General features: G+C 52.6%; 2 protein-coding genes across 11 annotated transcripts; both read left to right on the top strand.

The window, feature by feature from the left end:
- The first annotated feature begins 678 nt into the window (after nt 1-678).
- Nucleotides 679-5,926, top strand: LOC121341840 (cold inducible RNA binding protein). 5 transcript variants are annotated; one of them, XR_005953469.1, is made up of 8 exons: nt 788-925; nt 1,596-1,704; nt 1,800-1,906; nt 2,373-2,511; nt 3,045-3,129; nt 3,235-3,299; nt 5,562-5,654; nt 5,792-5,926. XR_005953469.1 is itself a non-coding variant. In XM_041415738.1 (7 exons), the coding sequence occupies exons 2-7, from the start codon at nt 1,602-1,604 to the stop codon at nt 3,672-3,674; spliced, it is 516 nt and encodes a 171-aa protein (XP_041271672.1). In that variant the 5' UTR covers nt 788-925; nt 1,596-1,601; the 3' UTR covers nt 3,675-4,423. The 5 variants fall into 5 exon arrangements, 3 of the variants coding, with proteins under 3 accessions (XP_041271655.1, XP_041271672.1, XP_041271664.1); XR_005953468.1 differs by having other exon boundaries at nt 5,559-5,654; XM_041415738.1 differs by lacking the exons at nt 5,562-5,654; nt 5,792-5,926 and adding an exon at nt 3,658-4,423.
- A 1,022-nt stretch (nt 5,927-6,948) lies between these two features.
- Nucleotides 6,949-12,979, top strand: FAM174C (family with sequence similarity 174 member C). Of its 6 annotated transcripts, none has more exons than XR_005953551.1 (4): nt 6,949-7,912; nt 8,521-8,682; nt 9,296-11,699; nt 12,493-12,979. XR_005953551.1 is itself a non-coding variant. In XM_041416934.1 (3 exons), the coding sequence occupies exons 1-3, from the start codon at nt 7,497-7,499 to the stop codon at nt 9,297-9,299; spliced, it is 582 nt and encodes a 193-aa protein (XP_041272868.1). In that variant the 5' UTR covers nt 6,949-7,496; the 3' UTR covers nt 9,300-12,379. The 6 variants fall into 6 exon arrangements, 3 of the variants coding, with proteins under 3 accessions (XP_041272868.1, XP_041272887.1, XP_041272896.1); XR_005953554.1 differs by lacking the exon at nt 12,493-12,979 and having other exon boundaries at nt 9,296-10,615; nt 10,730-12,379; XR_005953553.1 differs by lacking the exon at nt 12,493-12,979 and having other exon boundaries at nt 9,296-10,942; nt 11,558-12,379.
- Nucleotides 12,980-17,282: the final 4,303 nt, after the last annotated feature.

Genomic DNA, 17,282 nt, shown 5'->3' with positions numbered 1-17,282 from the left:
TCTACATGAGATTGTAATTATTGTACGAAACACTGACCATTTGTATTTTGAGGCCTTTTCAAAGCCTCTCAATGAGGCTCTGCCAGTTTTCTCTTTCAGTACAAACTTTTTACTGCTGAAGGCATTCTCACCTTTGTCAAGGCTTTAAAAGATTTCAATCTTTGAGAAAACAGGTTGTTCTTTTTGAACAAAACTTCATTACTTTGACTACTTCTCACCATCACCTCCCAAGTGCGTGTACAACAACACCGCAAGGAGGCAAATGAAGGGATCATTCCCCGCGGGACAGAGAGGAGAGCTGCCGCCGCGGGGGCCAGTTCGCGGGGACAGGACGGGCTTCCTGAGCGGGGCGGTGACCGGATGGGCCGCAGCGGGAGGAGCCGCCGAGGCCCGGCCGGGGGCAGCGCTCGGCGCCCAAGATGGCGGCGGCCCCTGAGGCGGCCCTTTGTCTGCGGCCGCCGCCGCAGTGCGAGAAGGGCGCGAAACTGGGCCAGCGTGGGCGTGCCCCCTTCGCCAGAGGGGCGGGGCGGCCGCGCCCCCCGGCCAATCAGCGGCCTCCACTTCCTTCCCTCTCACAGGGGCGCTCCCGCCCGCCTCCGCGCGCGCAGCCAATGGGCGCAGTCCGTCGCGCCCCGCCCCCGCGTGGGTGGAGGGGGCGGGGCCACGCTGTGGGTTTGTTTGCGCGCCCCTGCTTTCGCCCCCGCTGTGGTTCATTAATATTAATGAAATCCCGCCCAATCAGGTGGTGCAGCGGCGGCAGGGCTTTGGTGACGTGTCGCCCCTCCTTGCTGCGGGGTTCATCTGCATATTCATAAGATAGGCGGGATAAGGCGCGGGCGTTTATAAGGCGCCGCCCCGCCAGGCTCGCCGTACATTTCGCTGAAGCTTTGAAGTGTTTTGTGGACCTCGCACCGCCCGGGTATCGGTGAGCGCAGTCGCGCGGGGCGGTCGCGACCGCACCGGGCCGGGTGGTCCGCGGTGAGCGGAGCCGTGTCCCAGGGGTAAAGGGCCAGGTCCCTCGGGAGGCTGGGCCGTGCCTGCGGACCCTCCGATCGGTGCCCTCTGCGGGCACGGGGGGCGCGGCGGAGCGGGCCTTTCTGGGCCGTGTGGGGAAAAGGCGCCGCGGCAGGGGGAAAGGCGTGCGCGGAAACAAAATGGCGACGGGCCTCGGCCGTGCAAAATGGCGGGCGGGAGGGAGGGGGCGGCGGGCAGCGCTGTCCGGGGAAGGCCGGTAGGGGGCGCGGCGAGGCGCGCATGCGCGCTGGGCACGGAGGGGCCCGGGAGCGGGGTCCCACCGGGGGTCGGCGGGACCCGACCGGCCGCGGGTTCTGCCGGGGCCCGGCTCCGGTGCTGCTCTTCTGGCCTTGGCCCTGAGCCTCGCGGAGCCCCGGCTGGGCCCTCGCTCCCGCCCGCCCTGAGGGAGACCCCTTGTGAGGCTGGAAGGCCGCATAAAGCGTGGGCTCCGAGGCGCATAAGGGGAGTGTGAGCTCACATCGGTGTTGCTGTAGGTGGTGTTAGAAGGATTTAATGTTTCACACCTCGCGGGGGTTATGTGGGTTTTTTGAGTCGCTGACTCGGTTCTGTTGGTTTGGCAGGTCAGAATGGCGTCAGATGAGGGAAAGCTCTTTGTCGGCGGGCTCAGTTTCGACACCAATGAGCAGTCATTGGAGCAAGTCTTCTCTAAATACGGACAGATTTCTGAAGGTGAGCCTGCAGAGCCGCGATGGGATAGTTTCCCTAAGCCTGTTAAATTTCCCTGGCACTGATGGGTGTTTATTTCATGTCTCTCCTTTTCACAGTCGTGGTGGTGAAAGACAGAGAGACTCAGAGATCCAGAGGTTTTGGCTTTGTTACTTTTGAAAATATCGATGATGCAAAAGATGCAATGATGGCCATGAATGGAAAGGTGAGGACGCCCTGGAGTTGATTCTTTATTTCGTGTAGTGGAGGAAGAGAATCAGAGGTGTGCTGCTGTTCAGGCTGTGTGGAATGACAGATAAATGCCAGTGTCTTACATGAGATGCTAGGGATGTAAAAAATCTGGCTGTAGGAATTAATATGTAAAAGAACATACGTGTGTGTGTGTGTGTGTGTGTGTATATATATATATTTATATATTCTAGGAATGAAACGGTAAAGTTCCATTATGGGATCTGGATGACTGAGCTATAACTTTATAGGCATTCCTGTAAATACAACTAATATATCAGGTTTTTTGCCAACTTTATTTAATTGTGGCATGAAGTAGACATCTATTTCATGAGGAGCAGCGAGTCCTGGCACTGTTTAGCCAACTGTGAAAGTGTGCAGCTCATTCTACATGTGCTTTCTATTTAAATATTTCAGTTTGGCTAACTGTGGTTGTGTTTTAGTCTGTAGATGGGCGTCAGATCCGAGTCGACCAGGCTGGCAAGTCCTCAGAGAACAGATCCCGTGGCTACAGAGGGGGGTCCTCGGGGGGCCGGGGCTTCTTCCGCGGGGGCCGAGGCCGGGGCCGTGGCTTCTCCAGAGGTGAGTGCCTGGGGGTCAGTCATAATGCCTGGATATGGGGGGTGTGCCACTTGTCAGAATGGTTAAAGTTCCATTATGGGATCTGGATGACTGAGCTATAACTTTATAGGCATTCCTCTAAATACAACTAATATCAGGTTTTTTTGCCTACTTTATTTAATTGTGGCATGAAATAGACATTTATTTCATGAGGAACAGCGAGTCCTGGCACTGTTTAGCCAACTGTGAAAGTGTGCAGCTCATTCTACATGTGCTTTCTATTTAAATATTTCAGTTTGGCTAACTGTGGTTGTGTTTTAGTCTGTAGATGGGCGTCAGATCCGAGTCGACCAGGCTGGCAAGTCCTCAGAGAACAGATCCCGTGGCTACAGAGGGGGGTCCTCGGGGGGCCGGGGCTTCTTCCGCGGGGGCCGAGGCCGGGGCCGTGGCTTCTCCAGAGGTGAGTGCCTGGGGGTCAGTCATAATGCCTGGATATGGGGGGTGTGCCACTTGTCAGAATGGTTAAAAAAACCTCGTTTCCATGTATTTCCAAGGAGGTGGAGACAGAGGCTATGGCGGCAGCAGATTCGATTCCAGAAGTGGAGGCTATAACGGCTCCAGAGACTACTATAATAGCAGGTAAGGGCTCTGCCGGCTCCAGGGGTCGTGGGGAAGCTGTGGTGGAGCTCAAACCAGCAGAGGAGGAATTGAGCAGCTATAAAGCAGGTGCTGTTTGTCCTGCAGGAGTCAAGGTGGCTATGGAGACAGGAACTCGGGGGGCTCCTACAGAGACAGCTACGACAGTTACGGTAAGTCCTGCTTCGAGCGGGAGCGCTGAGTCCGTGTGCTGTAGGAGCTCTGAACCTGCTGAGCCTGAGCCTGGAGCTGGGGCAGGCTCAGGCTGTGGACGTGGTGGTGCCGGGAGATTCTAATTTAATGCATGTGCAGGAGTTGCTCTGATCTAAGGCAAAGCAAGTGTTTAAAAAAAAAAAAAAAAAAAAAAGGTGTTCCTGGAGCCCAAACTCGGCTGCCCTAACGCACTGACCCGCGGGTGGGGGATCTCAGTAGCCAAGTAGCCGTAGCCTTGGAATAATGCAAAGGGAGTAAAATGCTGGAACTTGTCTTTGCTTCAGTGCCTTTACAATTGTGCCTGCTTCTTGTCCTCAGCTACACACAACGAGTAAAAATCCTTCCTGACTCAAGATCGTCCTTCCAATGGCTGTATTTATAAAGATTTTTGGAGCTTCGCTGAAATGGTTATTGTGTAGTACATCTACTTGTATTTTCACTTTTGTAGTATTATCAGTTCTGATCTTGTCATACACAGCCTGGCAGCTTCTGAGACGAGACTGTCTGATTAGACTGTCTTGGAGAAAGCTCTGCTTTCAAGTGGTTTTAATCTTTTTTGAAAGCACTTCAGATTTTATTTTATCCTCCATGAATGAGCCAAGGTGTTCGTTTTTGGTTGTTTTTTTTTTTAAGTTGGGGCCCCAATTCAGTTTCTTTTGAGCTAGCAAGGACCTTGTACCAATGTTCACTGGAAGCTGAACAAGCTGTGGACTTTTTTTTCTTCTTTTTTTTTTTTTTTCAAGTGCATTACCTTCGTCTTTTGTAACATTCCTTTAGTGTAGCAAGGTAGGAATGCAGCTTGGGTTCCGTTGGAAGGCAAACCACCTTGATATATCTAAAGAGAAACGTGCTTGTATGTTCAACCCGCATAACGGTATTTTTACTGTTGTAATGATGTAAATGACCCAGAACTAGACTTGCAAACTTACCATAAAGAGGTTCTTGAAAATGTTTATTTATATTGTCCTTTTTTACTGGAAGAAATATGCATATTCCATTGCTGTTGTATTTGAAGTGGTAAAGGATTCCTGTATACAGTTTTCTTTGGCTTTACGAAGCCTATTAAAAGACCGTCTGAAATGAACTCTGCTCCTGACATTTACATTTCATTGCACAACACAACCCTTGGAGACGAAGAACAGTCTTGGGAGCGAGAGGAGGAGATTAGGGACAGTGGCAGAGCTGGCCGGACGATTGCCCGGGCGCTGGAATTTAAATCCTAAAATCGGTCTTGACATCTGAATCGGCCAAGAAATTTCACATAAAGTAGCCAAAACTTGTCTGTAGAGGCTGGAAGTACAAACCTGAGGGCGTGCTAGGAGCGAAGTGCAGTTGGAATGTTAGGAAGGATGAAGGATGTTTCCTCCAAAGCTGCTGTAGCCTACACTGGGAAGCTGTAGAGAAGAGCCAAGTGCTGTAGTCCCTGGGCTGTTCCCTGCGTGCCGAGCGCGTGTGCGATGTAGGGGAATGCCGGGCTTAGCTTAGCTGTGTCGTTGCTTACAAGTTCTAAGAATTCTTTGCTAGCAAATGGAAACTGCAGTGTCCTTGGAGAAAAGAAGTGTTGTGCCTCCAACAGAAACCTCTGAGACGAGAGCTGCTCTCTTGGCTAGTTCATATGTGGAAATAGTCCTGTAATTCGAGGTAACTCCTTTTGCTCATGTCCGCATCCTTCCTCTTGTTGAGAGCTCATTTGAAAGTCTAATGTACCTGTGAAATATTCCTTTTGACAATTTTGGTCAGCTGCTGGAAAAACGTTAACCCATGCCGTATGCAACCTTTGGCTTGTGGCACACCTTGAGTTCCACAGATCAGAGTTGGGCATGCAGCCGTGTCTTGCTGTAGGTACGGAAGCAAGATTGGAACGAACTCCCTGACTCGATATGTGTTCATCTATTGAGACTCTTCCTAGACTTCATTAAGTTGCTCACTTTAATTGTAGCTTTCTTTGCCATCCTACTTGTTGCCATTAACTTTTTCCCATGGCCCACACTTCCTAAGCAGCCATGTCCAAGTGTTAACTCTCTGCTTAGGGGATCCAATCCATGGGCTGGCTGAGCACGGGCAGCAGCCGGCCCGGAACAGTTTTCCCAGACTGTGCTTTGTGGTGTGATGGGTTCAGCGATGGCTTGTGAGACCCTCGTGCGCTGTGAGCTGTGTGGGGAGGTTGGGGGCAAGAGCAGCCTCTGCCCTGGGCTCTTGTTAATGCCTCTCTGCTTTAGCAGGCTGAAGGGACCCGGCACACGCCTCGGAGGCCCAGCGGATCCTGAGCGACCAGAGCTGCGTTCCAGGGGTGCTGCAGCAAGTTTGCCAGCCAGGTAATGTCCCTTTCCTGAGTTTTTTTCCCTTTGGCTGTGTCCCTGTTGCGTAGTCCTGAGCTCTGAGTGGTACAGTAACCATGTTCCATTCCTGTATCTTTATCCACCTTCCAATTCTTGTCTCAATTTCCTTTCAGCACTGAGACACGGCAGAGAAGACAGAAGGACAGACACTGGAGTGTGGAGATGAAGAGCTCAGAGCGGTGGTGTTGCTCATTTTTACATGAACCAAATCAGTCAAGACAGAATAAAACACTGAAATGTGGAAAAAACAAATCTCTGTGGTACTTCTTGTGGGAAGCAGAATGTTTTTGGCAAAAGTATTTGGTGCACAGCCCAGTTGAGAGCACAGAGCAAACCACCGCTGTGGTGCTTGGAGGTGGGCACACTCTGCTCCAAGAAGATTGATGTGTGATCCTCATGGAAAGTGAGGTCTTGTTGAGGGTTAAATCCCAAAAATGTGGCAGCTCTGTTATGAGGAGGATTAATATAATAGCGTTGGGAGAGGCTGACACTGAATGTGTTTCTGGCAGGAGATTGCAGGGTGAGTGCAGTGAGAGTTTTTGATGATCTCAGCTGCTCCTGCCCTTTTTTTTTTTTTTGTGTTAGAGAAGAGTTGTTGATTGCTTCTTCCTGCCCTTTTCTCCCCATCTTTTTTAAACTGATAAACTCAGAATTTGGTGATGGGCTTATTCAGGAGCCCTGAGGACTTGCTGCCCGAGTGCTATCAGTTCCCCACTTTCCACTGATACACAAGTCCCCAGACATTCCTGCCTGCAGGGGAGGGGATTATTGAGCTCACTTCACAAAACCTGCTTTTCCTCCTTTAACCTTTTTCAAATTGTCTAAGTGAAGAGCATTTAAAAAAAGCAATCAGCCATGACACACTTCTGGGGATTGTATTGAGCAATTCACCATGAGGATTTTTGCATGTTAATGCAGGAGGATTTTAAATATAATGAAGGCTGAGGAGTGCGTGAAGTCTTTGCTGATAAAAATGCAGTCAGGTGAGGTATAAATGAATTCAGGCTGAAAATACTTACAAATAATGCTTTGTAAGACCTTCCTAAATAGGATGCTTAGACGCAGGCAGAAATAATGAACAGGTGCAAAAATAGCCTGGTTGGAGGTGCTGTTATTTTTGGCACTGCTAATTATGGCATTGAGTTAATGATGTCTTGCTGGGATGGGTGAGGGAATCGCTGGAGCCAGGGGCTGCATGTGGAACCCAGTGGCGTCATCGGGAAGGTGCCGTGGGTCTGACGTGAGCTCGGGTGACCCAGTTTTAGCCAAAATGCCCTTTTTATTTTTAAAGTAAGCCCTGTGTGTCCAGGCACCTTGAGCCATTCCCTGCGGAAAAATGGGGAAGTGGAGCAGGGCTGAAGGGCGGTGATTGAGCTCTGGGCAGCCGGAAGCGTCTGCAGAGGGAGAAGATGGGGGATAGAAATTCTTGAAATGCTCAAAATGCTCCTGTTTCCAGCTGTGTTCACCATGGGGCGGGAATGGCCGCCCTGGAGGGAGAAGGAGAACCCTGAGGGGGAAATGGCGGCTCTGGGGGAGAAGGTCCTGCTATGAGGGGGAAGTGGAGCCACTGAGGGAGAAATGATGACCCTCGGGGAAATGGTGGCCTTGAGGGAGGAAGGACAACCCAGAGGGGGAAATGGCGGCTCTGAGGGAGGAATGAGAGTCCTGAAAGGCAGCCCTGAGAGAGGATGACCCTGAGCGGAAAATGGCGTCTGTGACGGACGGGGTGTTGCAGTGAGGCAGAAATGGCGGCCCCGCCGAGGTGCGCGCAGCCCGCTAGGGCACAGCAACAACAACAACAACAACCGTGAGGGCAAAATGTCGGAGCCCCTCGGCGGCTCCGTGAGCGGCTCACGGCCGGCCCGGAACGGCGCAGCCCCGGAACCCGCGAGCGGATCCGCGGCGCCCGGGCGGGGCCTGCGCCGAGCGCACCGTCCCGGCGCCTTCCTGCGGCCGCCGCTCCCGCTCCGCCGCCCCGGCCCGGCCATGCCGCGCCTCCTCTTCCTCCTCCTCCTCCTCGTCCCGCACCTCGGCCGCGCCGCCGCCCCCAGCCCGGGGAACAGCACGGAGCCGCCGCGGGCGACCACAGGGAACGACACGCACACGGAGTCGGAGCACGAGTCCGGGCCGAGGCTGTCGGTGGGGTCGGGGCTGCCGGTGCTGAGGCGCGCGGTTTATGTGCTGAGCGCTCTGTCGGCGCTGGCCGCGTTCTACTTCATGCTGAGGGCGTTCCGGTGAGTGCAAGGCGGGCACGGGCACCCGCCCGCGGCTGTGTCCGTGTTCTGCTGGTCCCGCTCCTGCTCTTGTCCCCATCCCGGCGTCCCCTGACCCGGGGCTGTGTCCCTGCTGGTCCTACTTCGTGTTCCCGTTGTCCCGGGCTGTGTCCCAGCTTGTCCCGGTTCCAGGGTTCTCGGGGATCTAGCCTGCTAGTCCTGGTTCCCCCTGCTCGGGGATGTCACCCTGATTGTCCTGGTCCTGGACCCAGTCCCCCTTGCTTGTGGCAGTGTCCTTGCTTGTCCCGGTCGCTGTCCCCCACGGCTGTGCCCCTGCCCGTCCCGGTCTTGCTCTGGGTCCCCCCGAAGCCGGTCACGGTGTCCCCCGTCCCTTGCCTGCCCCAATTCCGCTCCTAATCCCTGGGTTTGTGCCCATTTTCCCTGAATCCCCCTCCCTCCCAGCCGGGGCTCTGCTTCCCCGCGCATCCCTTTGGCAGCGAGTCCAAAACGTTGCTGTAAATCCCTAACACTGTTAATTACCCGAGGTAATTAGCGCTAAACCATCTCCCGCTGAACCACCCGCTGGGTGGGGACGGCGGCTTGCTCACTGTGCTCTCCGTGTCCCTCAGCCCCAGGTCCGAGGGCCCCAGAAACGAGCCCAAAACTCATTTCAGGTTGAAGAAGCCCCAGAGGAAGAAGTACGGGCTGCTGTCGAGCCAGGACGAGAACATCGAGCTGGGTTCCCTCGACAGTGACGAGGACACCGTGTTTGAGAATCGCAACCTGAGGCGGTGAGGGAGCATTTTGTGTGTTTTTTGTGTTGCTCTTTTCCTCACAAGGGGCTGAGGCTCCTTTCCCAAAGCTGTGGGAGCTCTGGCACAGCTCCTACAACCAGATCTGCATAAATTAAAACGCCTGTGTGTGGTCTCTGTGTTGGCACACGGATTTATCTCACTTTTCCTCATTTTTTGGCCCAGGGAAGTCTCGCTGACAGGGTTATTTGGACACTGCTGTGGGGTCATAGAGCTGTTGGGAGAGGCAGCCCCTGTGCCCAGCCTGGGCCTCCCTGTGTTAGACAGGGAAACAAAAAATCTTGGGTTTTTATTCTCTCCAGCTTAGGAATTGCTTCCAACTCACATCACCGTTCAAGCTCCCAGTCCCATCAGGATATGCATTCCTGTTTTCCCAGCAAAAATCCTGGTTTGTTTTTGTTTTCTTTTTTTCGTTTTGGGAATTGCTTCCAGGTCTCATCACACTTCAAACTCCCAGTCTCAAAGGGATATTTCTGCTTTCCCAGCATTGTGTTCACATCCCACAAGTTTGATTTCTGGGGAGGATGTTTTAAGCTGAGGAGGAATGTCACCTCAGCTCCCCCTGATTTTGGGTGTCTTCTTTATTTTCCAGATGACTCGGGACCAGCGGCACTGGCTGCCTGGAATGATGGAGGGTCCAATCCCAGTGGAATCTCTAGTACTCAAGTTTTAGATCTGCTTACAGTGACTTAACTGACAGTTTGAGCCCTTCCATAGCTGGTGCAGGGGAGAGGGGACCAAACCTGTTTTCTTCACGTGCATTCTTGGGGACATTTCTGGGGAAGGATGGGAGCTGTTCACTGCATGGGGAAAGGCTGAGGTAAAGGAAATGCTCTTGGATGATTTTCAGCACCTGAAATCGGAGCTCGAGAGCTGCCCCTGTGCCTCATATCCCTCTCTCCTTGCCCTGGAAGCATCAGATTGCTTCTCCAGACTGATCCTCTTTCCTTCATGCAATATCAGGTTACTTCTTTGGGAAGTGTCTCTGTAATCAGCTTCTGGGAGGAGCTGCGGGAGCTGTGGCTCTGTTACACAAACGGGGGTGGGAGGGTGATAGTTCAGACACAGCAGCTTTGGGAAGGAGTTAAACGAGTTATATTTTGCAGGATTGGCAATTACTGGGATAATCCAGGTCATTCACGGGTTTACAGACGTGTTAACGAATGAAAGGGGCCACAATCCAAAGGAATCTTTCTCCAAAAGAGCTACAAAAGGTCTGGGAATGCCTGGACTCTGCCCAGCCCCAGCTGTGACTTCACGAGGGACACGTGTGACATCTGCCAAGTTCCGGATTTTGTGATACCTGAGGAAGAGCCAGATGTGAGCCGGGGAGTGTCTTGGAGCAGCTGATGACTGGAAAAGGGGGACCCCAACCTCTCTTGACTGATTCAGGGCAGCCCTGGATGAGTTCTCTCAAGGACCCTGGAGTTTCATTCCCTTGGCTGGTACTCAGCCGGCATCTTTCCTGCAGCCCATTGTTAAGTGGATTTTTGGGATCTGATTGTGTAGGACCAAAGGTGAATGTGTCAGGCGGTGGTTGTTGGGTGGATCTGCTGCTAAATCGGTGAAAACTGCTCGCCAAGTGCTTGTGTCTGTGGCCTCTCCTTGGAAACTGGCAGCACATCCTTAAATCCCACTTACCCCCAAAGCTGGTAGTGCCTTTGTTTGGAGAACCCGAGGGATTTGCCCTGCGGGCAGGGAGGGTCCCCGTGGCACCTTTAGGGTGAAGGTTTGGAATGTCTTTGGCTCCTTCCCTTTGGCTTGCAAATCCCCTGTGGATCAGGGGCACCGATGCCTCTCGGAGAGGGGACAGGGATGTGCTGAGCAGGGGGAGATGCTGCAGGATCTCCCGAGGCAGCCGAGGGAGCGCCGCGATCCTGTGCAAGCAGCCACCTTTGTCTGTTCAGGACAGGTGAGGTTTCCTGGAGAAATCCCACCCCCGTGGCAGCTCTGTCTCGCATGTGCACAAAGGATTTTAAAATTCATACATATATATTTTTTTAATGGCATTGCCGTGTGCACACAGTGCTTGCGTGTGCCCTGTTTTCCTGTCGTTTGGATCCTTCCACGCCTGTTTTGGGTGTTCCCTGTTTGTGGCTGCTGCAGATGGGAGCGGGCAGAGGTTCCATGTGGGAATTGCTGGGAAGGCTCCACCCGGCTGCATCTTCCCTGGGGATGATCAGAGCTCTGTGATCCATGGTCAGGGATCTTTCTTGATCCTGCAGGGCTGCATGTGCAGGTAATTCCCTGGTTCTTTTATTCCCTCTGGAAAGTTGTTCCTTGTGCTGTTGAAGCTGTTTGAGCCTGACTGTCCCAATCCACTGCCATGTTCAGTGTTTGACCAGCACATTCCTCATCCTTCCTTGACCTGGAGTGATGACCCTGAGCATTCCTTAGGCTCCCCTTTTGTTGGTCAGGTGGGGTTTGCAATTCTCAAGTTTCCTCACCTCACAGGAGTGGAGCATTTGTTTAATGTTGAATTATTCAGATCAGAGAGAACCTCAAGCAGCAGGTCTTGCCTTGAAAATAATTCTTCTGGAATTGATTTTGGCTGGAACAGATGTTTGTGTTTGAGCAGGGAAAGGTGTGGAGCAGGTGATGTGGTGCCTGGGCTGTGCTGTGTAGGTACCAGGGAAGAAAGTTGAGGTGCCAACCTGCAATTTCTACACCCCTTCCATGTTTTCAGAATCTTGCTGGCCACCTTGAAGGGGTGCAGGGTACAAAGGTACCTGTGGGGCTGTCACTTGTCCTGGTCTTGGGCTGAAGACAGGTTGGAGCTGTAACCAGGGACCCTGTGAAGCTGATTCCATCCTGCCCCTCAACAGCACCTGGCATCTGGATTTTCCCTTTGCAGGCTGTGACATTCCATCCCTGCTCTGCTCTGAGTCCTTTTCTAAGAGGAGAAAGCCCAAGTGACAGATCTGAGACTCCTTGGGGTGCTCAGCATGATTCCATTTCTCTGGGAAGAATCAGCTGGATCTGGCACTCCCTGCAGTGTGGGCAGTGCCAGGCCAGGGGGTTTTGGGGTGGATCCTGCAAATAACAGCAGCTTTGAACACCTCACATGACATTCCACAGAGGAGCAGTTCAGCTGTTCCTTCCATTACTTTTTCAGTTCCTCCACGTGTATTTGATACCCTTGTGTCAGGTCTCTTTGCCCCAGCTGGATCTTCAGTAGCTTTCCAGTTGTCGTTTTTCAGGCTAAGCACAGGAATGCAAACAGACCCACCCATGCCTGGTCCTGGGCAGGCTGAGGCCTCACCTGCCACTGCTGCACTTTTCTTTCTCCTGGATGAATCAGGGTGTTGGTGGAGGTTCCATGTGCCTGTTGGTCTGCAGAATTCCTGCTCATCCCACCAAAAGGAGCCAATGGACCACGAGTTGTAACAGTCATCACCTGTGTGCATGACTGACTACAACAGTCTGCTCTGAATTAAGCCAAAGCAAATTTTCCAAAGTTTACATGATCCCTCTGCTGTCTTGGAACCTTTCTGGGATGCTCTGCTGCTGATACCAGCCTGCCCAAACCGACTGGGTCATCTGCAGGGTTAATGGGATCTGTGGGAGCGGGGTGAGATCAGCTCTGGTGGTTTTGTTCTGTGCCTGGGAGATGGGACCTGCAGCCCTGTGAGGTTCTGTGCCTGTGGTGGGAGTCAATAAACAGCACTTGAGCACGTTGTTGTCTGATCTCCCCAAAGAGCAGCTCTTGTTTCTCCCTCCTAGAACTGCTGATCTGTCTTTAAACAGCCACTGACCCTGTATCGATCCCTGGTTTTCTTGTCATTGCAGCATCCCCTCCCTTGTACCTGGAACCACTGCAATAAAGCATTCCAGCCCACCCATCCCTCCCTGCTGTGTGCACGGGCTGCTGAACCCGTGAGATGAGGCTGCTGTGGTGAGCTCATGGATTTGTGGTGTCCTTGGGGTTTTCCCCCTGCCATGCTCCTGCTCACAGGGCAGTGACACTCTGCTCCCAGGGCTGCTGCTCACCTTGTGTCCTGTCTGGAAGTGTCCAAGCCCTGGTTGGATTGAGCTTGGAGCAATCTGGTCTGTGGAAGGTGTCTCTGCCTGTGGCAGGGGGTGGAATGAGGTGAGCTTTAAGGTCCCTTTTAAACCATTCTGTGACTTCATGATTCTCCAGTCATCTCTGGGTTGGTTTCAGTTTTCTGAAGGCTCCTCCTTTCTCCCTGTTCTCACATGAATCCCTTTTATTGTACAGAGGACCAAATAAAATTCCCTGTGAGGCCAATTCCAGCCTCTCTGCAGCAGCAGAACCAAGTTCCATTTTGCTTATTTGGAAGTGAGAAAGGAGATGCTGTTCCCTGGATCATAGAATCATGGAATCTCCCGAGTTGGAAGGAACCCACAGGCATCATCGAGTCCAACTCAATGGGGTGCACAGACACCCCAACAATCCCACCCTGTCCAACCCTGGGAGCATTGTCCAAACACTCCTGGAGCTCTGACAGTCTTGGGGCTGGTACCATTCCCTGGGGAGCCTGGGCAGTGCCCAGCACCCTCGAGGGGAAGAATCTTTTCCTAATATCCAACCCCAAACCTCCCCTGACTCAGCTCCAGCCCTTCCCTCAGCTCCTGCCCCTTGTCCCACAGAGCAGGGATCAGAGCTGCCCCTCGGGAGTCTCCCCTGAGTCTCCTCCAGGCTGAAATGGGAATGTCCCGGCTCCTCCCTGCAAGGAATTCGTTCCAGAACAAAACCAAGGGCGTTCCCTGACTCACACCTGCTTCTCATCCGGTTGTGTGGATCTGTGGCACTGAGAAAACAGAAGCCACTTTCCCCTTGTCCCCCTCTGCCACCCTGCCCGTGTCCCCGTGTCCTGGCTGCTCATGTCCTGGAGCAGCCGAGGAGCTGAGAGGGTTTTGTTTGCTCCACGATTTCCCCTCGTTACTGGTGGGGTTCTGGGGGGCAGCGGGGTCGGGGCACGGCAGGAGCTGGGGCACAGGGGATCCCTGTAGGTGGCACTCACAGACCAGACTTGCAGCTGCCAGGGCACTGCCGGCACCTGGGGAAGCTGCAAATAAATCCTGGTGCCTTGAAAAGCAAATCTGCTTCCTCCAGCAGCTCTCTGGGAAGAGCTGGAAGTGCCCTTTGGGGGTTGTGTCTCTCTTGGCATCGGGGTGGGGGAGCAGCAGGTTTTGGGGTGGCTCCTGGGGAGCTGTTGGGGTTTCTCTCTCAGGGGAGTGTCTCTCTCAGAAGCAGGGCAGGGTTTTGCTCCAGCTCCGCTTGAACCAGGTTCCACCTGGCCCTGCCAGGACTTGTTTGGGAAAGATTTTTATGATTCTGGGCCTGACAAGGTTTCAGGAGGCCCTGGTTTGATGGAGCGATGCCACCGGCTCCAGCACAGACATGAACAGCAGCAGCCCGGGGGCACCCCGGCTTTCCTGGGCCAAATTAACTGCAGTGCTAATGAACTAACAGAGAGCATTCCCTGTGCAGCAGCATGGGCAGGACATCATCACCCTGTCCAGTTAGATTGGATATGAGGGAAAATTCCTTCCCCAAAAGGAAGGGATCCAGCCTGCTCAGGCTGCCCAGGGCAGTAGTGGTGTCACCATCCCTGGAAGTGTTCAGAAAACCCCTGGATGTGGCACCTGGGACATGGTTTAATGGTGCCCTTGGCAGTGCTGGGGGAGTGGTTGGACTCCCATGATCTCGGGGGTCTATTCCAATCTAAAAAAATTCCATGATTCTGTGCTTTCAAGCTCTGTGTGCGGCGCTGGGAGCTGCCACAGGATATGAACCAAGTGCTTGTTCCTTTTCAGGCTCAGGGGGCTGTTACCCCAATTAGCACTAATTGCTGTGGCCCGTGGTGCTGGACCAGCTGCAGCTGTGCTGTTCTCCCCTCATCCCTGTTCCCTGCTCTGTGCCATCCCCTCTTCCCGGGCTCTCAACGGGGACAGGCTCCGGCTGGCGCTGGCTGGGATTCCAGTCACAAACACAAGCTGGCGGCATGGATCTGCTCGGAATTTATTTTAAACTCGAGGTAAAGTGCTCTTGATGCTTTGGATGCAAATTTCCTTCCCTGGAATGGGAGCTGCGGGGCCGGTGGAGTGCCAGGGAGCTCTTTTGATTCCAGAGCCTGTTTGCTGCTGCGGCTCCTCGCGCCGCGCTCCGTGGAGTGCGAAATCACCTCTGCGGCAGAGCCCGGGGAGGGAGCACTGCTGGCACACGGAGCTCTTCTCTCTCTTCCCTCACTCCTGTCCCCTGGTTTTAATGAGGGTTTGTGTCTAAAGTTGGGGGTTTTTAGGTTTTGGTGTTTGTTTTTTTTTGTAGTTGTTTTTTGCAGGTTTTTTTTGGAGTTTTTGTGTGTGACAGCAGTCTGTGTGTGATTTTTCTGGTCACTGGGAGAAGAGATGGTCCAAGTCCTTCCAGCCTCCCAAAGAGGAAAAAGAGAAAAATATAGAATGGGTAAAGGAGGCTCTGTTCATAGATTTTGGAGTTTTTTGTCACTGGATTTATCCAGTACCAAATGAACCTTAGGGTTTTCTAGGTGGCATTAGCCAAGGCCAGGTTGGATGGGGTTTGCAAGAACCTGATCTAGTGGAAGGTATCCCTGCCCATGGCAGGAGGTGGAAATGAAAGAGATTTAAGGTCCTTCCAACCCAAACTATCCTGGGATTATCCCCATGAGCAGCTCTCTGGGTCACAAATTGTCCCCATGAACACACCAGGCTCTTGGTCCCTTTGAGGCCAAGCCCTGGATGGATGAGCAGATGAGCATGATCAGGGGAAGGTGTCACAAATTTTGTCCCATTTGTTGCTCACACACTCACGGGGTGCTTTGGCATGACTTTGGATGGCTCTTGGAATTTCCCCATAAACATTTTCAGCTGCACTCTCAATTCTCCTCTGGCTGTGTCCCTCTCATTGTGGGCAGGGGCTGGGTGGTCTTCCTCACCTTCATTCCATGGACGCTGGCATTCCAAAATGTGTCTCTGGGTTGATGTGGAATCAGGTGGCACATTGGGAAGGAAGCTGGGAATGTTTCAAAACCTGCTGCAGTGTCTCTGATGTCTCTTCTGTTCCACTCAACAAAGCACCTCTACACAACAAGCAGATTTTCCTGTATCAGAAATTACCTTTACTTAGTTGGCTTTTTGTCTAAATCCTCCTTCTGATCTTTATTTTTTTCCCTTCCGTCATGGAAAGGTGAATGGAAGTGGCACTTCAGCCACCAAAGCCTTTCCTTTAGAATTGCTGCTTGTTTTTTGTTTTAAAAATTTTCCAAGGGGGCTTTGCAGGGGAGGAGGAAGGAGCGTCTGCTTTTCAAGTGACTCTGGGGAATAAAAGTATAAAGGACAGGAATGATCAGAACTGTGCTGGCAACAGAACAATATTTTATTTTTGAGTACCAGAGCTAATTGGAGAAGGAATTCACATGACAATTTTTTCAATCTAAGGATAAATAAACATGAAAGGGGCTCTCTGTGCTCCTGAACGTGTGAATGCAGTGGGAAGGGGGGGGGGGAACGGCCCAAAAATTAAATTGGAGACGATGTCTTGGGTGTTACAATCCCATGTTTGCTTCTCATGATGCTGGATCAAAGTCACGAGCCGAAGCTCATGTCCAGGGATACTTTTGGGGGGATGGAACTTCCATGCACCCGTGGGTTGGAATTGCCAGAAAAAAGAGGATTTTAGGTCTGATTTGCTGGAAGCACTTCCATGGTTTGTGGGATTTCTGTGGATCTGAATAGATCCTGCTTCAGCAGGGCTTAGAGAGCCCCTGCCCATGGAGAGGTGTTTGTAGACAATTAGCAGCTGCTTTACTTAACGAGGCATGTGGGGAATATGGGGGTGATGGGTTAGAGCAGGGGGTGGAACAAGGACTGGGAGTTCCAGTTCCCATCCAGACCATGCTGGGTTTTGTGGTCACCCTATACCCAGTCATTGTGGTTCCTGGGTGTGAAGAGGTTTTGATGCCACATCCCGTGCTGGGAAATGGCACTGAAATGGCACTGAACTGGGTTTGTGATGCCACATCCAGTGCTGGGAAATGGCACTGAAATGGCACTGAACTGGGTTTGTGATGCCACATCCAGTGCTGGGAAATGGCACTGAAATGGCACTGAACTGGGTTTGAAATGCCACATCCAGTGCTGGGAAATGGCACTGAAATGGCACTGAACTGGGTTTGTGATGCCACATCCAGTGCTGGGAAATGGCACTGAAATGGCACTGAAATGGCACTGAACTGGGTTTGTGATGCCACATCCAGTGCTGGGAAATGGCACTGAAATGGCACTGAAGTGGTGAGTGGGCATCCTCCTCATTCCCTCTCCCATTGGAAATGTCTCCCAGTGCTGATGTGATTCCCTCCTGCCACGCTGGAATCCCCAGGAATTGCTGTTGGCAGCACCTGGGCATCCTCAAAATGCTTCCATGTGCCACATAATTCAGAGCCTGGAAATGGGAGTGTTGAGATTTCAGGTTTGCAGACAGAAGAGTCCATTCCAGGGTTATGCTCAGCCCCTGCAGAGTACCAGGAGGTTTGTCCTGCACTGTGTGAGGTGAAGGCAGAAGGTTCCCCTGGAGAGGCTCCAGCCCCTGCCTGGAGCAT

Source organism: Onychostruthus taczanowskii, unplaced genomic scaffold (genome assembly GCF_017590055.1).
Source record: "Onychostruthus taczanowskii isolate IOZ18803 unplaced genomic scaffold, ASM1759005v1 scaffold106, whole genome shotgun sequence".
NCBI lineage: Eukaryota > Metazoa > Chordata > Aves > Passeriformes > Passeridae > Onychostruthus > Onychostruthus taczanowskii.
Note: the sequence above shows the minus strand (reverse complement) of the source record. Positions and strands in the feature narration are given on the sequence as shown.